This window comes from Neoarius graeffei, chromosome 2 (assembly GCF_027579695.1).
Source record: "Neoarius graeffei isolate fNeoGra1 chromosome 2, fNeoGra1.pri, whole genome shotgun sequence".
In the NCBI taxonomy this organism is placed as follows: Eukaryota; Metazoa; Chordata; class Actinopteri; order Siluriformes; family Ariidae; genus Neoarius; species Neoarius graeffei.
Genome location: NC_083570.1, coordinates 16319399 through 16344766, shown reverse-complemented (window position 1 = coordinate 16344766; position 25368 = coordinate 16319399). Strand labels below are relative to the sequence as shown.

At 42.5% G+C, this 25368-nt stretch overlaps 1 protein-coding gene across 1 annotated transcript in view; it reads right to left on the bottom strand.

Moving 5' to 3' along the window:
• Positions 1-24847, bottom strand: part of LOC132881451 (exostosin-1) — a 417070-nt gene extending 392223 nt beyond the window's left edge. Inside the window, exon 1 of the mRNA XM_060913916.1 lies at positions 23831-24847. Within this exon, the coding sequence (XP_060769899.1) occupies positions 23831-24744 (914 nt within the window). The 5' untranslated portion in view covers positions 24745-24847. The remainder of the gene's footprint in view (positions 1-23830) is intronic.
• Between the last annotated feature and the right edge of the window lie 521 nt (positions 24848-25368).

Genomic DNA, 25368 nt, shown 5'->3' with positions numbered 1-25368 from the left:
GAGGAAGTGGCTGATATCAAGAAATCCTACCAGTGGCTGGATAATGCAGGACTGACAGACAGCACAGAGAACAGGCCATAGGCACAAGAGCCATAGAGGCCAGGATCTACCAGAGTAGATCAGACCCAAGATGCAGACTGTGCAAAGAAGCCCCTGAAACAGTCCAGCACATAGTAGCAGGGTGTAAGATGCTAGCTGGATCAGCATACATGGAGAGGCACAACCAAGTGGCTGGGATAATATACAGGAACATCTGCAACCAGTATGGAATAGAAGTACCCAAGTCCCAGTGGGCCATACCACAGAAGGTGGCTGAGAACAACAGGGCCAAAGTTCTGTGGGACTTCAGCTTCCAGACTGACAAACAGATCCTGGCTAACCAATCAGACATAGTGGTGGTGGACAAAGAGCAGAAGAGGGTGGTGGTGATAGATGTGGCGATCCCAGCTGATGCCAACATCAGGAAGAAGGAACATGAGAAACTTGAGAAGTATCAAGGGTTGAAAGAGCAGCTGGAACGGATGTGGAAGGTCAAGGGTTGCGTGGTCCCCGTGGTAGTGGGGGCACTTGGGGCAGTAACCCCCAAACTGGGAGAGTGGCTCCAGCAAATCCCAGGAACAACATCTGAAGCCTCAGTCCAGAAGAGCGCAGTACTAGGAACATCGAAGATACTGCGCAGAACCCTCAAACTCCCAGGCCTCTGGTAGAGGACCCAAGCTTGAGGATGACATGCATACCCCCCCCCCCCCCGCCGGGTTTGAGAAGGAGATTTTATATATATATATATATATATATATATATATATATATATATATATATATATAAAATGTATAATATATAAATATTTTCAAGGGCACAAAATCAACCTGAATAGAATAATATTATTATAGCACCATGAATGAACCATCAAATTGTGTTGTGTCATGTATTTCACATCAATAAATCACTGCATTGTCTTGTGACAGTGAGACCAATAATGAGATCCACATTGCAGTTACAAATACATACAGTATTTATTCCTTTCTTTAACACCTCATACCATGCACCAGAAACAATATGACATTTATTATGGTGTGACTCTGCTGGGTGCCTGGTGGACAGCAGTGAACCAGTGCTTTCACTTTATATCATTACTATATCATTACCATCCAATATCAAACTTGACATGTCAAACAGTTGTCTGGTTACATCTCTCACATCCACACGCTTTGGAGCTTGAAGCACATGCACACCATTAGGACTGATTACCATGCATCTGTTCCTGATTAGAGCACAATCGCAGCGCATAAATTTACAACCCCGATTCCAAAAAAGTTGGGACAAAGTACAAATTGTAAATAAAAACGGAATGCAATGATGTGGAAGTTTCAACATTTTATTCAGAATAGAACATAGATGACATATCAAATGTTTAAACTGAGAAAATTTATCATTTAAAGAGAAAACTTAGGTGATTTTAAATTTCATGACAACAACACATCTCAAAAAAGTTGGGACAAGGCCATGTTAACCACTGTGGGACATCCCCTTTTCTCTTTACAACAGTCTGTAAACGTCTGGGGACTGAGGAGACAAGTTGCTCAAGTTTAGGGATAGGAATGTTAACCCATTCTTGTCTAATGTAGGATTCTAGTTGCTCAACTGTCTTAGGTCTTTTTTTGTCATATCTTCCGTTTTATGATGCACCAAATGTTTTCTATGGGTGAAAGATCTGGACTGCAGGCTGGTCAGTTCAGTACCCAGACCCTTCGTCTACGCAGCCATGATGCTGTAATTGATGCAGTATGTGGTTTGGCATTGTCATGTTGGAAAATGCAAGGTCTTCCCTGAAAGAGACGTCGTCTGGATGGGAGCATATGTTGCTCTAGAACCTGGATATACCTTTCAGCATTGATGGTGTCTTTTCAGATGCGTAAGCTGCCCATGCCACACGCACTAATGCAACCCCATACCATCAGAGATGCAGGCTTCTGAACTGAGCGCTGATAACAACTTGGGTCGTCCTTCTCCTCTTTAGTCCGAATGACACAGCGTCCCTGATTTCCATAAAGAACTTCAAATTTTGATTCGTCTGACCACAGAACAGTTTTCCACTTTGCCACAGTCCATTTTAAATGAGCCTTGGCCCAGAGAAGACGCCTGCGCTTCTGGATCATGTTTAGATACGGCTTCTTCTTTGAACTATAGAGTTTTATCTGGCAACGGCGGATGGCACGGTGAATTGTGTTCACAGATAATGTTCTCTGGAAATATTCCTGAGCCCATTTTGTGATTTCCAATACAGAAGCATGCCTGTATGTGATGCAGTGCCGTCTAAGGGCCCGAAGATCACGGGCACCCAGTATGGTTTTCCGGCCTTGACCCTTACGCACAGAGATTCTTCCAGATTCTCTGAATCTTTTGATGATATTATGCACTGTAGATGATGATATGTTCAAACTCTTTGCAATTTTACACTGTTGATCTCCTTTCTGATATTGCTCCACTATTTGTCGGCGCAGAATTAGGGGGATTGGTGATCCTCTTCCCATCTTTACTTCTGAGAGCCGCTGCCACTCCAAGATGCTCTTTTTATACCCAGTTATGTTAATGACCTGTTGCCAGTTGACCTAATGAGTTGCAATTTGGTCCTCCAGCTGTTCCTTTTTTGTACCTTTAACTTTTCCAGCCTCTTATTGCCCCGTCCCAACTTTTTTGAGATGTGTTGCTGTCATGAAATTTCAAATGAGCCAATATTTGGCATGAAATTTCAAAATGTCTCACTTTCGACATTTGATATGTTGTCTATGTTCTATTGTGAATACAATATCAGTTTTTGAGATTTGTAAATTATTGCATTCTGTTTTTATTTACAATTTGTATTTTGTCCCAACTTTTTTGGAATCGGGGTTGTATATAAGGACTCTGAGTAACACACAGACTTTGCAAAAGCCTTGTATTTTGTGTCACTTTTTTAGTTTTGACCCTATTTATGTTTTTGGACTTGGAGTATTGTATTACCTCTGATATCCTGTCTGTGCCTCACTCCACCACTGCCTGTTTTTCAACTCTGCCTTTGTTTACATTTTGGATGTTTGCTAGCATGCTGTCACTAACCCTTCCTGCGATTACATCCATCTCCTTCTCTTACATGACAGAAACTGTCAACTGTCCAACAAGCGAGTGGACTAATAAAACTTTAAACTAGTTTTACCTGAAACTGTCATATTTTCCATAAAACGTGTTAGTAAATTATCCCATGTTATTTTTTATAAAGCAAATTAAAAATAAGTGCTGGATTAAAAAAACATCCATCTTTTATGTAAATAAAGAGAGAAATTTCGTTGTCAGGTGGTCAAGTGTTTGAGATACGTTACCATACACTTCCGATCGGGTTCCTTGTGGTGGTAGTAGGTCACTGTATGTGTGTAGGGATGTCGGACAGTCGCAAAAGCCATCAAAAATCAGGTCAATGCATTACCATATTCTCTTAAATATGGAGCTCTGCTAATATAATAAAAAATGATTGGTTTACAAATACTACAAAATAGTATACTACAGTATTTGATGTCAGCGGTGGCGGTGGCTGTCCATCACTAGTGATGATGACTGCTTCATTAGGATGTGCAGAAACACAGATGGGATGCGAGGCCCAAACCAGAACGACAGAGTCGCCTGCAGTGGCAGCGCAAATGGCCTGGCTGAGCCACCACACAATGCCTGGCCTCATGAGCTCTGGCATATTATTCTCCTCTCCTAATGAAGTGCCTTGCACAGTAAGGTAAGACAAACAATGTCATGCCCCCATCATGTTCAGGCTTTCGTCTAAATGGGGGAACGGGGCGCTGCACCCTCTTACTCTCGGCGTGCGCCCCCTTACCGACTCCGTGAAAACATCCCAGCAACACTACGTGACAACGTGTCTGATCATCAAATACATTATAATTGCTCCAAAAATATTCCAATCATAGTAGATACACCGCCAGACGGTGCAAAAACAATCCGAATTGGCGTTTTCCAGACTGAGGCGCCCTGGTGTTTAGTTGTTTACTTGTCACGGCTGCTCTCGCGAGATTTGACATGGGTTACATACAAGGTCAGCTGACTTGTAGAGCGAGATTTCTCGAGACTGAATGACCTTTCACCCACCGGCGTGGGAGCTTTTGACAGAAGTAGTTCGCGAGTTGTTTTTGTTGACACTTGGGCATTTAAAGATGTCATCCCGTGGCACGAAGCAGAAGAAAGCCAAAGACTGTCCGGGGCAGAAGATTACTTCTTTCTTTTTCAATGTTGACAGACAATTTGTTACAATTTCCCTCTCAGATAGCCTCCAGACCTGATGCCAAGCAGTGCACAAAAGTGCCACAGACCTGATGGGTATAGAAGTTGCCCCGCAGTGACAACTGGCTTGCTGAGTGATGCCATCCATTGGCCATTTGAGTGGCTGTTCTGCATGCCATTAGGTGGTGTGCCATTGACTCTGTTGGGTTAATGTGCCACATTGCACTGAAAAACGCCCTGCTGCCAGTGCATTATTGGTGATGTACTATTTAACCCATAACTGGAACCCAGGCAGGTGCTTCCACTCCAGGTCAGAGCGGACCTGGGAGCAATGGTAATTAAGGGGTATCTCCACTTTCGCCAATACTCAAGTCCTCTCAGACCTGAGACTCACCACCGGTTGCAGTTTAAAGTCATACCCAGGACTAAGTGTTTGATGTATTAAATAATTAAACAAAGTGAAAGTGTCAATTTTGCTTGGATAAGGACGAGGAAAATGCACAAAGCGGTGTAAAAGTGCTCATGTAGATTTACATTTGAGTGTAAATACAATGATATGAATGAAACAACTGTTCGAGCACAGGCTTACCTGCTGACAGGTCTTGTGAAGGTCAAATTAAATTAAAGCAAAGAAAAAAATTAAGTCTGACTCCTGCTGATCAATGGTGAGTCATGGTAAATATCAGCTGCGCTGTAATGAATGCAGAGCTCACACTGGCCGCATCACGTTTTCAGCCAGAAAATTCTGAGAAAAGTCTGTATTGATGTTGCAGTAAATCAAGTTTTTGTTAAAATGAATGCCCGGCTCCTGAAAGCAGACAGCCTACGCAGCTGGAGATTTATCAAACTGAAAAGTGGCGATGCTTCCAAATGCTTACCACGCTTCTTCTGGATGCTTTTTCATAATTAGGGTTAGCGGAAACAATTAATTTGGCCATGGTTATGGATCTCTATAATGCCTTATGAGGTAATGAATAAGAAACTCATGACTCCAAAGGGTTTTCTTTCTGCTTGCAGGTTTTTTGAACACCCACCCACCCACACCTACCCACCTGCTCTCCATTCTGACACTGATATCCTGAATTTTAAAACAGACTCTCATTTGTTCAGTCATTGCTGCTACATTGTGAATTTATTCCAGTAAACAATAATCCAGTTCAATCGAGGTCTGTTGAAAATCTGAGGTCCAAGCACTCTTTATGAACTTCCTAATTTTTTAAAAATGGTGTACAAATAATCATCATGCATCCCTAATGAATAAGCCTGTCCAAAACATTTTGAGGAATTTTACCAAGTGAACTCTTCAACCCCAACCCTTAAGTCCACCCTACCTCCAGACCTGATGCCAAGCAGTGCACAAAAGTGCCACAGACCTGATGGGTATAGAAGTTGCCCCGCAACTTCTATACCCATCAGGTACAGAAGTTGCCCCTACCAGGTAGATCGTGTCAACTGTATGAACCTTGACACTGGAGACTCATTATGCAAAACTGAAAAACTTCTTACAAAAAAAACCAAAAACCTTCATCACATCAATGATCACAACTATATTTTTAAATTATTAATTAGGCTTATGGCGCTTCCATTGTATTTCCAAGTAATGAGCTGTTACTCATTACTGTCCTGGGTATGACTTTAAACTGCAACCGATGGTGAATCTCAGGTCCAGGAGGACTTGAGTATTGGGGAAAGTGGAGTTACCCCTTAATCACCATTGCTCCCAGGTCCGCTCTGATCTGGAGTGGTAGCACCTGCGATGGGTTAAATAGTACATCACCAATAAGGCGCTGGCAGCAGGGTGCTTTTCAGTGCAATGTGGCACATGAACCCAACAGGGTCAATGGCACACCGCCAGATGGCATGCAGAAGAGCCACTCAAATGGTCAATGGATGGCATTACTCAGCAAGCCAGTTGTCACTGCGGGGCAACTTCTATACCCATCAGGTCTGTGGCACTTTTGTGCACTGCTTGGCATCAGGTCTGGAGGTCCAGAGAGACAACATAATGGGGGCACAACATCGTTTGCCTTACCTTACTGTGCAAGGCACTTTGTTAGGAGAGGAGAATCGCATACGAGAGCTCACAAGACTAGGCATTCTGTGGCAGCTCAGCTGGGCCATTCATACTGCTGCTGCAGACGATTCTGTCACTCTAGTCCAGGCCTTGCGGCCCATCTGCATTTCTGTGCATCCTAATGAAGCAGTCATCATTGCTAGCGATGGACAACCAACGACAAATGAGCTGTTACTATAGAAATGATAATGTATTCAAACAAGCGCATGAAACCATGTAGACCTGTGGTTTGGAAATGGACTACTGTCTGAGCTACTGTTCTAGATAATTAATCATCACCTTCTGACCAATCAGGTTTGAGAATTCAGTAATGCTGTGGTATAAATCATCATAAAATATGTGAATAGGTGTGTGTGTGTGTGTGAGACGAGAGAGAGAGAGAGAGCAGAGTTGGACAGGTGGATGGATATTAAATGACAGTGTGAACAGAACGGAAGGGTTATTCACGCTGATGTCACCTTTCATAAACACAGCCATAAAAATGACTGACCTGCCAGATGCACTCACAAATCAAAGCTGTGACCTTGTATGCTTAACGGTATGTCGGCAAGGTGTTAAAACACACACATACACACACTTTATATCTATTTTAGTCACAACAAGGCATCCAAAGTGTCTCAGATCCAGACACTGTTTACCTGGATCACATATATTCCCAACAATAAGAAAAATAATCCATAAGAATCAGGACTTGCCTCCATATAAACAATGGTCTTGGTGTCTACAGGTTTCTCAACACTGCACGCTTCTTTCTCTTCCCAGCATGTTTGCGTCAATTTGCAGTTTTAGACCAATGTTAACTAATTTCCATAACCAGACTTCTCCCTGGTTGCATATCAGCTGCTGATTTGCAAAGATTTCTCCTAACGCAAGCCAGTCACGACTTTGCTTCAATCTGCACGACACCTATCTGAGAGTGACAAGAACTCATTTGTGTCCTTTAACTGGGGACCACATGCTCCAGATCAAAGACACAGATGATATCCATCCATCTATAACCGTTTATCCTGTGCAGGGTCACAGGCAAGCTGGAGCCTATCCCAGCTGACTATGGGTGAGAGGTGGGGTACACCCTGGAGAAGTCGCTAGATCATCGCAGGGCTGACACATGCAGACAAACAACCATTCACACTCGCACTTAGTCAATTTAGAGCCACCAGTTAGCCTAACCTGCATGTCTTTGGACTGTGGGGGAAACCAGAACACCTGGAGGAAACCCATGCAGACATGGGGAGAACATGCCAACTCCTTTCAGAAAGGTCCCTGTCAGCCACTGGGCTCAAACCCAGAACCTTCTTGCTGTGAGGCGACAGTGCCAATCACTATACCACCGTGCCGCTCAGATGGTTTTAAAGGGGCAGAAAGGAAAAAAAGGTGACCATGTAATGTAATTCACTAGCAACACGATATCGGGAAAACAGCATATCACAAGACTTGATGAGACCATATTACTGTGATATTTGTTCACAAACAGGCATCAAAAATGGAAATGGATTTACAATAAAATCAGCAATCCTGCCTATGTTTACAGGTATGCCCACCCATATTTACCCAAGCCTGCCCACTTTTATAGATAAAACTGCAACATTTTATCAATAAGTCTGCCTACATTCATAGACGAGGATAAGCCCATGTACATGTCGGCTAATCTTGATGAATAGACTAGTGATCTATTCCTATTAAGTTCTTAATTTCCTGAATCTCTCATGGTTAAAGTATTCCAAAACAAGAATAAAGGAGTAAAGAGTGAATTAATTATTCTTGCCAACAAACAGGGCTTGCAACAAATGAAATGTGGCCTTTTACAGATGCTAACTCTGCAAGACTTGTTTCCTCCGAGCTGAGAGCATAAATATGAAACCTGCTTATCTCCAGCTGAAAACGAACACATCCTGCATTCATCGCCATTGGCAACACAACGAAAGTACAAGGAGGAAATATCAGAGGCAACCACATGATTTATTCATATTGGAGATCGATAATGCCACAAGCAGATCTTTCCTTGCATTCCCCTCTCCTCCTCCTCTGGATGTCATCAATCTTAGCTGACCAACAGTGTTTGTATATTACATTTCCTGCAAAAGAAAAAAAAAGAGAAGGAAACACAACAGTGAATGATCTCACCTTGAGTTATTACTTTTGATGTGACTCGGATCCGGAGTACAGAATATGACACCAAACTCCCTGCTCTTAAGTACTCATGTACATATTTGTTGATTGGTACTGTCTCTTGCATGCATTTATGTAGTTCTCCCCATCACTCAGAGGACACTTTATTAGGAACACCCCTATATCCACCTGCTGTTTTGTTTTATGCAGTTCTCTAATCAATCCCTTGACAGCAGCACAATACATCAATACAGGCAGATACAAATCAAGAGCTTCAGTTCATTTTCATAATGTTCAAACATCAGAATGGGAAAACTTGTGATCTCAAAGTGTGACTTTATTTCACTGTGGCATGATTGTTGGTTTGACCCAGATGGACTGCTTTGAGTATTTCAGAAACTGCTGATCACCTGGGGTTTTCACACACAACAGCCTCTTGAGTTTACCCGGAATGGTGCGAAAAACAAAAAACATTGAGTTGAGTGAGCGACAGTTCTGTGAGTGGAAACAAACGCCTTATTGATAAGAGAGGTCAGAGGAAAATGGCCAGTTTGGTTTGAGCTGCCAGGAAGGGTATAGCAACTCTTTACAACTGTGGTGAGCAGAAAAGCATCTTAACATGCAACAGTAGAAGACCACATTGGGTTCCACTCCTGCAGCCAAGAACACGTTCCTATTAAAATGGCCAGTGGGTGTATTTAGCTTAAGTTAGAGTTTAGAACTGTGCGTTCATGAGATGTCTCATTCAAACTTTTCACACTCTCTCTCTCTGTATATATGGTCCCTCCTGTGGAGAAATGTGTTAGCTGAAATGTCAGTCAAGCCCAGGAGACCACCTGCTGCACATGGTTTAGTGTGTCATCCCAGACATTTACATAAAACAATAATAATATTCACTCATTATACTGAGCTCTGTGTGTGTGTGTCACTGTTTGACGGAGAGGAACGAAGAGGAAACAGACTGAGACGGAGACGGTGTATATGTGTCGTGTGTGTGTGTGTGTGTGTGTGTAAGGTCATACAAGAGCAGGTGAGTTATTAGTGCAGAACGCAGCTCTACACACACGCGCACACACACTGACCAGAACAACATTAAAAACTGCCACAGAACTATGCACTTCGGTGAAACTAAAAGTGCCATTGTGATTGGCATGACTGAATTTAACAACCATTGCAGTCACTTTTACTCGCATGTAATCAGCTCGGTTTGTGCAAAATTGATTTTTCTCTGCTTGTGATTTACAATTTTAAATAAAATAAAATGATATTGGATTTGGGTGGTGCTGTGGTGCAGTGGTCAGCACTGAAGCCTCACAGCAAGAAGGTTCTGGGTTTGAATTTTGCGCACCACTGGGGCCTTCCTGTGTGGAGCTTGTATGTTCTCCTTGTACCTGCATGGGTTTCCTCTGGGTGCTCTGGTTTCCTTTCACAGTCCAGACACATGATGATTAGGTCAACTGGCTACTCTAAAATGCTGATAAATGTGAATGGCTCATTTCTGTGTTAGCCCTGTGATAGACTAGCTTTCTGCCCAGGGTGAACCCAAAATCAGCTGGGATTGGCTCCAGGTTTACCTGGAACCCTGATGGATAATCAGTATAAATAATGGATGGATACTGGATTATAGATATAATGATCCAGAACAGATAGCTGAAATAAGACAGGAAAACAAAAGGAAATATTACCAACTGTGTAGTCGGGAGCCACTTGCTGGCAGTGGCAGTTTTAAAACCCCAGCTGGCTGGTGAATTTTTGCTGATCCTGTAATGTCCTGTAATATCAGAAACACACTTTTGTATTTCATTACAACCCTAACTCCAAAAATCTGCAGACTGGGACCAACCAACATTCAGTGTCTTGTCATTTAATCATGAATATCGTGGTCCTGTTATTTATCGCTGGCTTGAAAGAGCAGGGAGTAAAACTTTCAGATACTGGCTGTAGCTGAGGAAGCCAGGAAACGAAATGATGATGAAGTGTCTGAGTGATTTAAGAAGAGCTTTTATCCAAATGGAGCAGAATTCAATCCAAGCATGGAGTGGAGGACTTGAGGGTTAAGGGCAAGCCTGGGTTAGGATAGCGGCACTGATTACAGGGAGGTACGCTGACTGTGTTTCACAATATTATTACAGAACGTAAGGAATAAAAGCGTGACTGCATATTAGGACCATTTGTAGCTAAAGAGAGACAGAGAAAGTGTTCTTTACTCACCCTGGCCAATCAGAATAAAGTAATCTAAACCACACACTTCCTCCCCTGTTTTACCTTCAAACACTTTGTACCTCACTGGATGTGGAATAACTTTTGATTCTTTGAGTGTTCATCAATGCCCGCTCGTCCAGACACACTGAAAAAGTTTTACTCTACTTTGGAAAGGTTTGAAAAAATCATAGTGCATGAAAGGGTTCAGTGTTGCACAATGTCAAACAGAAGCACAGCTGCATTTTTTTTAATGCAGGAAAAAGAATCATTGTGCTTTTCAAGTTGTTGGCACAGGGTCACATCCACATCCACTGGAGCAGTGCAACTGAGACTATAACTTTTTATAATGATGTGGTTTGAAACAGGTGCTGTCAACAGGTGGAGAATGGTGACTTCTTCCAAAAATGCTGAAATAAACATCTCCTCACAGGAAAGTTCATCATATCGACAATTATACGTCTATTTTTCTTTCTTTGTGAAATCAGATTTGGGTGGCACAGTGGTGTAGTGGTTAACACTGTCACCTCACAGCAAGAAGGTTCCAGGTTTGAATCTCATGGCCGAAGAGGGCCTTTCTGTGTGGAGTTTGCATGTTCTCCCCATGTTTATGTGGGTTTCCTCCAGGTGCTCTGGTTTACCCCACAGTCCAAAGACATGCAGATTAGGTAAAATACCCAGCCACTGGGGTTGCACAAGCTAGTTCCAAGCCCAGATAGACTGGGGAGGGTTGCGTCAGGAAGGGCATCTGGTGTAAAACCTACGCCAAATCAAATATGCGGAGAAAAAGGATCCACTGTGGCGACCCCAACAGGAGCAGCTAGAAAAAGAAGAAATCTGATTTGAGAACGCAACAGTTCTGTTTAATAATAAATGATTTACCATTTTAGGATACCATTACGGTGGTGTAGTGGTTAGCACTGTCACCTCACAGCAAGAAGGTTCTGGGTTCAAGCCCAGTGGCTGACAGGGGCCTTTCTGCGCAGAGTTTGCATGTTCTCCCTGTGTCTGTGTGGGTTTCCTCCAGGTGCTCTGGTTTCCCCTACAGTCCAAAGACATGCAGGTTAGGCTAACTGGTGGCTCTAAATTGACTGTAGGTGTGAATGTGAGTGTGAATGGCTGTTTGTCTGCATGTGTCAGCCCTGCGATGATCTGGCGACTTGTCCAGGGTGTACCCCACCTCTCACCCATAGTCAACTGGGATAGGCTCCAGCTTGCCCATGACCCTGCACAGGATAAGTGGTTACGGATAATGGATGGATGGATACAATTACTAAAAAAACTTCCTTCGTCAGACTGACAGGACTGTTCACTGTATTTTTAAACCTTTTCAACTGTTGTCCAGTGAACATACTTTTAGCCTCGAATGCTGCCTACAACTTCTTCCAAAATGAGGAACCTTAGACGACAGCTGTCTACTGATACCTTGCAAATGGGACAGGCTTCATCTCGGCAGAAAAAAATATCAAGACAAACAAACCCCAGGCAGCCTCTTCCTGAGGAGGATGCTGAATGACTATTTGACATGTTGAAATGTCTTAAAGTGTACTATATCCCATAACATATACCTGTAAATGTATACCCAGTTTGAAACGAGTGTGATGGAATACATCTCCTACGGCAGATACAAATTCAACTGAAGACCATTATTTCCGGGCCAGTAAACACACTGTGGCAGAGTCAAGGTGGTGTTTCTCCTCATGGCTCCTCATTACAGAGGTTTAAAGTGTAACTCCCACTGACACATTACACTGTTACTGAACCTGTCACAGCAGGTGGGCCTGGTTCCAAGCTCATCCTGTCACACTCTTCCTCATGTCTCTCTCTCTCTTTCTCTGCTGCTCAACTGTTGCTCCATTTCCAACCATTCTCAACCTGCCTTTTTCCTCCAAATGCTAGGAAAGACGATGTGAACCATGTGCTTTCATACACTATAATTATGCTTGAAACAAAACAATGTCAAGTGTCTGGAGACATGGAGGGATTCCAACACACTGGTACACCAACATACCAAAATTAAGGTTTAAAATCAGACATGACGTGGTGGAAATGGTTGAACAAAGAGCTGTCAGGAAGTTCAGAAATGAAGTGGTTCAAATGTGCTAATAAATCAAGAAGATACAGTGCCTCGGCTACATCACCCACAAGCCATTTCATGTCAGATGACCTCAAGTACCTGTATCGCACTGTTGTCTCATTCACACAAATATTTAAGTAGCTCACTGTATAGCACACCTTGTCGATGTTTGGTCGATGTCTCCGGTATGCTTGTCAAGCCTTGGTATTTCTCATTCATGTTTCATGATCTTTGTTAGCTCATCCGGCTGCAGGCCAGGCCGGATGAGCTTATGCGATCACAGGTCATCCATCCGTCCACAATTTACAAAAATCGCTACTCCTCCTACAGGATTGGTCAGATTTTGATCAAACTCACATACAATATTCCCCAGGTGGGTGTGCATAAAAGTTGTCAAGATGGTGGCGCCACCGGTCATATTTACAATTTTATGGGCGTCTTGGCTGGATGAGCTACAGCCTCATTGAGGCTATTTTTTTTCCAACTTCTCTCACTGTCAATAAATAGTTTCCTGCACTTGCATCTGCCTACCTCAACAATTCAATGACATATGAAGCCCTGGACAAGGTCCTGGGGTAACTTCCTATTTTGGTCCTCCATTACTTTGTTTTCCGGTGCTCTTTCTCCATCCTCCTTTGAAAAAAAAAAACCAAAAACCTCCACACTGTTTTTCACCAAACTCATCTCTGATCATTTTAGTTTGATTGCTGTTAACTGCTGTATTCAGTCTTGTAGCACATGTATCAGTGATCCTCCTCCAGATATTAAACACGTCCTGAATCACAAAATAATAAAAAAAAACCTTCTTCAATACAAGCGTCTTGTATACTTTGTGATTACTGTTTCTTTGTATTTTCACATTGTTGCTGGAACTTTGGTTCACTCCAAACTGAAATAAGGGCATGTTGTGATTTTAAAGAGAACATAATCTGATGATCATGTGACTCAAACATCAAGGTTTGTAGAAAACACATCCCTCTAGAAACTCGGTCCTCCTGTGGAAATTCTCTGAGACAACAATCACAGTGCATTCTGGGAAATGTGGTTTAAAATTCTTAGCGTTTTATTTAAATAACATTGGCTGGCTTTTTTCACAGTATAGCAGATATATTTCATTCAGCTAGCATAATACTGAACGAGTCAAAAATGAGTTTCTCTTTCAAAATTCTCTCAAAATCTTCCATATTTAATGAAGCAAACCTGGTGGCCATGTTTGTTTACAAATTGTCACAGTTGCTCATTAGCGTGGAAGGCATCCAGCATAAAACAGTGCTCCAATTAGTATGACGTGGATCAGTAGGGTCCACATGGAGCCTGACCTGGCAATAGTGCTAGACAAGGAGGAAGAATAAGAAGATGCTCACTAGTGCAGAAGTTTTACGTGTAATACGTATCTTATGGCATTTTCAACCCACTGCAACAGTTTACTGCAGGTGCTGCCGGTGAACAGAGAACTGCTTCTGCACATGCACAGCAAAACACTTTCTTACTGGATATTCACATCAGCTCTGACATATGGCGTCATGCTGTCTTGACAACCATGCAATATCATAAACCATATTCAACGCTCATTCTTCATCGGGTAGAGCAATGTAATACACATAGGATAAAAGATATGCAAACAATATTGCATGCTGTCGAACCAAATGAATGAAACCTGCTAGAAGGGAATAGAACACGTTTTTACTCCATCGAAATAGTGTCCTGTATGTATAATTATCTTTTATATTGTGCGACTGAGGAGGAAAGACTGCACTTCCTTTAACTCTCGGCTCAGCCATGGTATCTGTTATGTGATGACGTTGATCGAACCTTGTGAAATGAAATGATCTGGTTCCTTGACAAAAAAAAATTGAGGTTTTTTAAATTTTATTATTATTGCAAATTTATAACTTTACAATTTTAGAGAATGTCCAAGCTTTTTCTCATAGATATACAGCTTTAATACTGGATATTCTGCAGGGTTTTTTTCCCTCAGAATATTACTCTAGGGCGGCACGGTGGTGTAGTGGTTAGCGCTGTTGCCTCACAGCAAGAAGGTCCGGGTTTGAGCCCTGTGGCCGGTGAGGGCCTTTCTGTGCTGAGTTTGCTTGTTCTCCCCGTGTCCACATGGGTTTCCTCCGGGTGTTCCGGTTTCCCCCACAGTCTAAAGACATGCAGGTTAGGTTAACTGGTGACTCTAAATTGACCGTAGGTGTGAATGCGAGTGTGAATGGTTGTCTGTGTCTATGTGTCAGCCCTGTGATGACCTGGTGACTTGTCCAGGGTGTACCCCGCCTTTCGCCCGTAGTCAGCTGGGATAGGCTCCAGCTTGCCTGAGACCCTGTAGGACAGGATAAAGCAGCTAGAGATAATGAGATGAGATATTACTCTACTCTCTTAATCTAGCACTGACAGCTCAAAAATAACTTCCACAGCAACGTAATTTCTGTAAAGTTTATTTCAACAATTTTTGCTGTTTTGAAGGAGTCTTCAGCATCAGTGCTTTTGTAACAGTCAGGAGAGGAGGTTTTCCACCATGGGAAAGTCTTCAGGATAAACTGTGGTGTAAAAGGAATAAAACAGTTTGGGATGTGTTATCAGAAAATAATCAGCTTCAGGGCAGAAACGGTAACACCGCTGCATCATAACATCTTGTTGAGTATTTTCCGATGACAGCATAACAAAGAGTGTTTTATTCCTTAAATATGTGGAAGCTTTGGGAGAACTTGACTAGAGACTTGGTGTATTTTCCTGAAATAATTATTTCACAAACAGAGCTTTTCAAGAATAAATTAATTTAATATTTAATCTGTTACCTGAAAATATCTGGGAGAAATTCTTCTCTATGTGTGAAGAATGTCCTCGTACAAACCGATTTATTAGCATATGTTTGTAGGTGTTACATCCATAGATGAATTGATCGAGGCCTAAAAAAGGTACATTCCATTAATCACACACTAATTAAAGCACTTTCTCACCATCTTCTAGTGCTTGCATTTTGTTATACTGTACCTTTATTAAAACATCCCTCTCCATCACGTTCTCTTTCTCTCTCTCATGCATGCTCAATGATGAATCTGCAGGTCATGAATGTCTCTAATTTAGAGTCAGACGATACATCTTATCAGCAGGGTTCCCTTTTCTGTCTCCTTCCTTCATCCCTCCATCCGTCTCTCATTCCTTCTCCCGCAGGCGCAAATGAACAGGAAACTGACGAAGACGTCTGACAGCATTCTGAATCGGGCCTCTCATTGACTAGGAGCCACTCAATAATGAAATCAAGCATCGACTATGAGAGAGCGTGTGCCGTGCCCAGCTTGGGCTGTCGTAACAGAATTATGCGAGGCTCATTTTTAATCCACCCCAGAACAGCGGGAAGTGTATGAGTGAGTGTGGATGTGTGTGTGTGTGTGCGCGTGTGTGTTTAAGGAATGCTCTCTTTCTCTGAGCTCCTACTTAATTTAACAGAGCGCCAATTATTGACCGCACCGCCACTTTGAAATCCTTTCCAATTTATTTAAACTGTAAGTGCATGCCGGCCAAGACCTCAGGCTTTAATTTGCAGGCTAGAGGATCATATATTACTCCACTTAAACTACAGATGAGTATTCCCCTATTAGAGCACACTTATAGCCTTCTAATACAAAATGAGGGTTATTTATGTGCTTTATTGTTCAGGATATGCACTAAGAAAACTCTGGGTTAATTGGAATGAGCACCTGACACTGACTCAAATTAGCACCATCATCTATGAGTTATGTGTGACTGACTGATGCAGTGGCCGCACACAATCCGAACACAGCTTTCATAACTTTTTTTTTAAGTATAATTTGTGTTATTTTTCCATATGAAATTAAAGCCTTTCGTTTAATATAGTCATCTCATCTCATCTCATTATCTCTAGCCGCTTTATCCTGTTCTACAGGGTCGCAGGCAAGCTGGAGCCTATCCCAGCTGACTACGGGCGAAAGGCGGGTTACACCCTGGACAAGTCGCCAGGTCATCACAGGACTGACACATAGACACAGACAACCATTCACACTCACATTCACACCTACGGTCAATTTAGAGTCACCAGTTAACCTAACCTGCATGTCCGTGGACTGTGGGGGAAACCGGAGCACCCGGAGGAAACCCACGCGGACACGGGGAGAACATGCAAACTCCACACAGAAAGGCCCTCGTTGGCCACGGGGCTCGAACCCGGATCTTCTTGCTGTGAGGCGACAGCGCTAACCACTACACCACCGTGCCGCCCCGTATATATACAGTGGTGCTTGAAAGTTTGTGAACCCTTTAGAATTTCCTATATTTCTGCATAAATATGACCTAAAACATCATCATATTTTCACACAAGTCCTAAAAGTAGATAAAGAGAACCCAATTAAACAAATGAGATGAAAATATTATACTTGGTCACTTATTTATTGAGGAAAATGATCCAATATTACATATCTGTAAGTGGCAAAAGTATGTGAACCTCTAGGATTAGCAGTTAATTTGAAGGTGAAATTAGAGTCAGGTGTTTTCATTCAATGGGACGACAATCAGGTGTGAGTGGGCACCCTGTTTTATTTAAAGAACAGCGATCTATCAAAGTCTGATCTTCACAACACATGTTTGTGGAAGTGTATCATGGCACGAACAACGGAGATTTCTGAGGACCTCAGAAAAAGCGTTGTTGATGCTCATCAGGCTGGAAAAGGTTACAAAACCATCTCTAAAGAGTTTGGACTCCACCAATCCACAGTCAGACAGATTGTGTACAAATGGAGGAAATTCAAGACCATTGTTACCCTCCCCAGGAGTGGTCGACCAACAAAGATCACTCCAGGAGCAAGGCGTGTAATAGTCAGCGAGGTCACAAAGGACCCCAGAGTAACTTCTAAGCAACTGAAGACCTCTCTCACATTAACATTAGCCAATGTTCATGAGTCCACCATCAGGAGAACACTGAACAACAATGGTGTGCATGGCAGGGTTGCAAGGAGAAAGCCACTGCTCTCCAAAAGAACATTGCTGCTCATCTGCAGTTTGCTAAAGATCATGTGGACAAGCCAGAAGGCTATTGGAAAATGTTTTGTGGACAAATGAGATCAAAATAGAACGTTTTGGTTTAAATGAGAAGCGTTATGTTTGGAGAAAGGAAAACACTGCATTCCAGCATAAGAACCTTATCCCATCTGTGAAACATGGTGGTGGTGGTAGTATCATGGTTTGGGCCTGTTTTGCTGCATCTGGGCCAGGATGATTTGCTATCATTGTTGGAACAAGGAATTCTGAATTATACCAGTGAATTCTAAAGGAAAATACCAGGACATCTGTACGTGAACTAAATATCAAGAGAAGGTGAGTCATGCAGCAAGACAGCAACCCTAAGCATACAAGTCGTTCTACCAAAGAATGGTTAAAGAAGAATAAAGTTAATGTTTTGGAATGGCCAAGTCAAAGTCCTGACCTTAATCCAATGGAAATGTTGTGGAAGGACCTGAAGTGAGCAGTTCATGTGAGGAAACCCACCAACATCCCAGAGTTGAAGCTGTTCTGTACGGAGGAACAGGTTAAAATTCCTCCAAGCCGGTGTGCAGGACTGATCAACAGTTACCGCAAACGTTTAGTTGCAGTTATTGCTGCACAAGGGGGTCACACCAGATACTGAACGCAAAGGTTCACATACTTTTGCCACTCACAGATATGTAATATTGGATCATTTTCCTCAATAAATAAATGATCAAGTATAATATTTTTATCTCATTTGTTTAACTGGGTTCTCTTTATCTACTTTTAGGACTTGTGTGAAAATCCGATGATGTTTTAGGTCATATTTATGCAGAAATATAGAAAATTCTAAAGGGTTCACAAACTTTCAAGCACCACTGTGTATATATATATATATATATATATATATATATATATATATATATACACACACACACACAGTATATATAATATATATATATATTTTAATCTAATCAAATCAGAGTACCTTTTCCCTGATACTTGCCAGGTTTCTAATATCCCTTTTGGCAAACAAGATTTCATATGTCTCAGCATTCTTCTATAAAGCCTAGCTTTTTGAAGTACCCAGGCTCTGTTTGTCCTGTGAACAACTTCTCCCATTAGAGCTGTGGATCTTTCCAGTTCCTTTTGAGTTAACTGTGGCCAATTGGTTGCTTCTCTGACTAATCCCTCTTTACCCAGTCACTGATTTTTATGGACGGCTTCAATTAAACAGCGTCAGTTGTGCCGTAATTCTTTCCTTTTTTTAAAATAACGGACTTAATGGTGTTCAAAGTTAGGATATTGAGATTATGTGACACTTTAATTGCACATATATGGACTCTATTCAGCTAATTACGTGACTTCTAATGACAGCTGGTTGCACCTTTAACACAATACCGTAAGTGTGAACACTTTCTTTTATATTTTGTATGCAGGGTTCTCCAGAAAATCTGAAGTAGCCGGCCAAAAAAAAAAATGTCATAGGCGACTCTGGAATTTGGTGGCATGGTGGTGTAGTGGTTACCACTGTTGCCTCACAGCAAGAACGTTCTGGGTTTGAGCCCAGTGGCCGACGGGGACCTTTCTGTGTGGAGTTTGCATGTTCTCCCCGTGTCCACATGGGTTTCCTTTGGGTGCTCTGGTTTCCCCTACGGTCCAAATAGGTGCAAGTTAGGCTAATTGGTGGCTCTAAATTGACCATGAGTGTGAATGGTTGGTTGTCTCTATGTGTCAGCCCTGCGATGATCTAGCGACTTGTCTGGGGTGTACCCTGCCTCTCGCCCATAATCAGCTGGGATAGGCTCCAGGTTGCCTGTGACTCTGCACAGAATAAGCAGTTATGGATGATGGTTGGATGGCTCTGGAATTTGTGGTGGTGAGCCATAGGTGTGCTAATGCTAGGGGGGGTCTGGGAGCATGGCACCCCCTGCAGAAATTTTTTAAAATTTACATACCTTCTGGTTCATTCTCAGCTAATAAATTACTAACCAATTCCCTGTAAAATACTTGCAAAATATGTCTGAAATTTCCCTCCTGATGTGTGTGTGCTTGGCTTCCTCAGTTACCCTCTGTAGTACGCTGCCTGGCTCTGTAACATAACTACATACACTATGGTGTGGTCCAGCTCAACCAATTGGAGCACAAGAATCGATCAACAAATATGACGTCGCTTCTGGTCATGCTCAACCCAAATCGAAGATAATTTCATGGATGGTGAAATATTTGGATTTGCAGCAAATTATGGGCAGCGGAGATGATATAAATTGCTTGAACACTGAAAGGCAAGCATGGCAGTGGGGCGTGGTCGCGCATCGGCTGTGAACGGCAAGGAGGTAGGTCGAACCAGTAGGTAACATGTGATGAGGTGCACCTGTGTCTAATTACTGGCTGTCTATTAACCTGTCTCTCTGTGTGCCTTTCAAACAGCCAGGAATAACAGAGAGAGACAGCCGTGTCACCCCACGTGTATGTTTGTGTGAAAGTATACGTGTTAGTGGTCACTGAAAAGTGTAAAAATAAAAAGAACACACCTGGTCTGAAGCCTGTTTCCAGTTCCTCTGTTTTCCACAAGTTTAGAGTTGTTACAACAAGGTTTTGTTTTGGTTTTTTTTCCCTCTGGGATCGAGTAGCTGGCGCAGACTGTCTGCGTAGGCAGAGAAAACCGCCGATTGCCGGCGCCTGTGGACATCTCTGTGTATGTATTAATTTTGCAAACTATATATAGATTTTTGCCTGTAAATATTATGGGCTGTGTAGATTCATGACATGATAATAGACACTGCCAAAATGTTGAACACCCTGTATTAACATTTTTTGGTGAAATAGGTTCAGGTTAGGCCGGCATGGTGGTGTAGTGGTTAGCATTGTTACCTCACAGCAAGAAGGTTCTGGGTTCGAGCCCAGCGGCCAGTGAGGGTCTTCCTGTGTGGAGTTTGCATGTTCTCCCCGTGCCTGCGTGGGTTTCCTCTGGGTGCTCCGGTTTCCCCCACAATCCAAAGACATGCAAGTTAGGATAACTTAAGGCTCTAAATTGGTCGTAGGTGCAGATGTGAGTATGAATGGTTGCTTATCTCTTCGTGTCAGCCCTGCGATGACCTGGCGACTTGTCCAGGGTGTACCCGACCTCTCACCCATGGTCAGCTGGGATAAGTTCTAGCTTGCTTGCGACCTTGCACAGGATACGCGGTTACGGATAATGGATGCATGGAGGTTCAAGTTAAACATTTGAATAAAAAAATACAGGTAAAAAATATGTAACAACTGAGAAATTTTGTGCCTTTTTTAATTTTATTGGAAATAAAATCTAGATCTGAATCACTCATCATCAGTGATAAATTTATCTTAGTATCAGTTGTAACACTCTAATATAATATCAGCTGTAAGACAAATCTCAGCTTACACTCACTAACGTAGTCTTTCACCAAATAAGTGCACTTGCCTTTAATAAACTACTCATTTAGAGTTCTATTATTCCATATCTGGAAAAATCCTCAACTACAAAGGTTTTGGGATTTGGAAACAAGGGTTCCACTTATTTTTTGCTTTGTTGCCCCCTCCCCCATTTAATCGCTAATGCTGAATAAACAGTAATAAGACATATTCCAATATCTTCACGGTGGCACACCAGGAATCTGGTAATTAATTGCATTTGGGCTCCTTCAACAGGAACGGGTGTTTTCATGCTATAAAATTGTGACAGTCATAACAAGGCAGCGTGATTGCTGTATGTGTACTAGACTGAAAATAATCACTCTATTTTGAACAGAGCACAGGCCTGAACACTGCATTGGCCACTTCAGTTCAATCCAGTTGTTCCTCCAACAGTCAAAACAAGTTTACAACCAAGAAGTTTAAATGATTAAAATTTTACATTGTTTAAAAATGTATGTTAATTTTACAGCTGTGACATTTCCATATCAACATGTTAATCTTCTTAATTTCCCTATGAAAGAGGAGTCACATGTTACTTCTTCCCAAATACTTGGTTATGCATTAAATCTGTCAGGGGTCACCAGCTGCTTGAGAAAATTCCTTACAAAGTCTGAATGTATGTTTGATGCATAATCCCAGTGTCATACCAGATTGAGGTCAGGTTTTTTGTTTGTTTGTTTGTATGTTTATTTTTTGCAAGTCAGTGTCCCAGTACTCCGGTACACCATCATGCATCATGTTGAAAAGTATCACTCACAGACTTTTTTTTTTTTACTTTTACAGTTCTTCACATGAACCACAAAAAAAAAAAGCCCAGACTCTGACCAAAAAATTTGATCATTTACTTTTTGTGAAATTCATCAGATGTACAACATGGTGGCAGCAAGAGAATGGTCAGTTCTTGAAGAAGTTGATGTGTTGGAAGCAGGAAAAATGGGCAAGCAAAAGGATCTGAGAGACTTTGACAAGGGCCAAATTGTGATGGCTAGATGACTGGGTCATTTCTCCAAAATGGCACGTCTTGTGGGGTGTTCCCAGTATGCAGTGATTAGTACCTTCCAAAAGTGGTCCAAGGAAGGACAACTGGTGAACCAGCGACAGGGTCATGAGTGTCGAAGGCTCGCTGGGGCACGAAGGCTAGTCCATATGGTCCAATCCCACAGAAGAGCTACTGTAGCACAAACTGCTGAAAAAGTTAATGCTAGCTGAAACAGAAAGGTACCAGTGAGCCTTCAACACCCATGACCCTGTTGCCGGTTCACCAGTTGTCCTTCCTTGGACCACTTTTGGTAGATACTAACCACTGCATACCGGGAACACCTCACAAGATGTGCCATTTTGGAGATGCTCAGACCCAGTCATCTAGCCATCATAATTTGGCCCTTGGCAAAGTGGCTCAGATCCTTACACTATGCTTGCCCATTTTTCCTGCTTCCAACACATCAACTTCTTCAAGAACTGACTATTCTCTTGCTGCCAATATATCCCATCCCTTTGCGGTGCCATTCAATTTTATTCACTTCACCTGTCAGTGGTCATAATGTTATGGCTGATTTGTCTATTTCTTTAAAATGGCAACACATGATGGCAACTACTTTCCTGGCATTAACACTCCTTTGGGAATTGATTGAAAGGGTCAACTTTTGCTCTCTCTTAATGATAACATTAACACACCTTCATCTTTTCCCTCTGCAGGATACCTTAACAATACTATGTAGACTCCTGCAACAAAGGGTTGTAGGTAGAACTCCTTTATGAAGCCTGACCATCTAAAAGAATGACTGAGTCTTGAGTGCAAGATTAGCAAGAAGTTAGCATGAAGTGATGTGGATGTCGCTTGCTGCCTAACACCCCATTCATTTATAAATGCTTTGATTATCAACAAACACAACTGCAGGACTGAAAAATACTGGTCTCACTCTTGATAATTAGCGTGTGTTGCACCCTCTCTGGGTGAGAAAGGGCTTTTCAAACAATGTGACAGAAGTCCCTGTGCTGAAACACACACTCTGTAACAAAGCACGAGCGAGAAAGCCTGTGACACACATGTAATGTGAAGAACCCAGAACAATGAAGGCCAATTCTTCCCATGGGGCACTAAAGCAAACACACCATTCCACTCCTCCACAATGGATTACTGAGATTATAGTAGTCGTTGTTTGGTGTCTCTCTGTGTGTGTGTGTGTGTGTGTGTGTGTGTGTGTGTGTGTGAGAGAATGTGTTTTGTAAAGCGCAACAAAAGCGATGCGTCTCAACTCAGCTTTGATGCTGACACACAGGGTTCAGTTAACAGCCGAAGCTTTATCAAAGTTATCCAAGGACGGAACGCCAAGACAAAGCTTTTGAGCCACAAAAAAGCAGAGTTGTGTGAACAAGGGCAACATATGTTGCTTCAATTGCCTTGTTCCTGCCACATCTCATAAGTCACAGCATTCATTTCTGCAGAAAGCATGTTCCATCTTAAAATAATGTACAGCTTTTAAATGTGGTTCCCTGTCCATCATCATTTTAGCCGACTCTGTGATGCCATACTTGTTATCATCCAAGGTCTTTTTCCATGATACATCATTCTTTTCTCAGGATACATTTCATTTTACCAAACAGATGCATCACGTCATGTGACACACAGTGAATAAAACATGATCAACCTTCGCAACCTTGGACCAGTAGCAAGGTGATAAACGTAGCAGACTTACTTTGAGTATTCTTCATTGTCCTGGTCACACCTAACGTCTTTGTGCTTCTCCCAGTCTTTCCCATGCTTGCAGGTGGTCAACAAAATCATATCTTCCCCATTATGTATGTGATACAAAGCATTCCTGGTTTCTGAACCAATTCCTGTAAGGTACCTCTTCCCCTTGAACACCAGAAGGTATTTCCGTGCAGGTGGGACATTGTTGGACGTCAAATAACCTTTTTCCCCACCTTTCTGGGGGTGGTCTTTGGAAAAAAGAGGTATGGAGACGTCAAAATGGGGTCTGAAGTTCTGCATGTCAACGCTGGCTTTGGCCAACATGGCCTGGCCTACATCAAAACCCAAATCCTCAGCATAGTCAGGCCATGTCCCAGAGTACAAGTTAAAAATCAGGTGGTTCCTGCCATCATTCCACAGTGGAAGGTTCTGGATCTGAGTTCTAACATCCTGCACATATTGAGGTGAGAGTCTGTCCCGGTCCAGCGTGTCAACACTGAGCACGAAAAGGCATGCCTCACTTGGATCACTTGTGTAGAACCGTGAGTCCTCAATGGCCGCCAGAACTTTCCGGTAATTCTCAGAAATTCCTGTGACCGCACTCGTGCCTGGAGGGTACACATAGACACGGAAGGCACCCTGACACCGACCAAAGTCAAAGCATGTGTCCATGCGACAGCGGCGGCTCTTGTACATGTTGTTTTGGATCTCGTGACGCAGCAGCACCAGTGGTCCATACTCTTCTGGTTCCGCTTCCTCCAGATACAGGTATGGCTGCTCAGCATGCTGAAGAAGGGCGTGAAAATGTGGCTCGTCACTCTGTGTCTGGAGCTCGGTGGTGTGAAGAGTGCAGATGTAGGCAAGCAGCATGGCGCAAGCTGCCGCCAACGCTAGCACGTAGCGCTTCTTGGCCTGCATGTAGACTGGCACGGAGAAGCTCAACGCGCCACGAAGACTCTCATATTGGCGCTAGAGCATAGCGCCAGCGTATGGACCGCTGTGAGCAGACGCATACACATGGATTAGCCTGAAACCAAAAGGCTAATTTTAGGAGAAAATTTTATATAAAATCGTGTTGGTAAGATGATCCGCATGCACTATTCTGAGTCTGAAAGTAAACTTAATTTTATGTGTAGGATAATTAAGTTACACACTAAGACACACGGAAAAAAAAATACACAGCAGGATTCCCTGTGCTGAATTTTTGCCTATTGTCCTGAACTAAATCTTACAGTACAGAAGTAAACTCTATAATCTTTTATTTGTATACAGCTTCACATATAGGGGGCAAATTCAACACTGAGGATGCTGTGGAGACTTTTTTTTTTTTTTTACTCCGACACATCAAGAATGATTTAGCTTCCTTTTGAATAACATTAGATGAAATGATGTATTTTTATGGAAATTATGAGGAGGATAAAGCAACAAAATTTCAGCTCATGCGTGAAATAAACCTTCAGGGTGCCATATCTATCCTGTGAGCAGCTTGCAGCTGAGCAGTGCCACAGTAACAAAGGTGATGGAAATTGTATGAAATGGCAT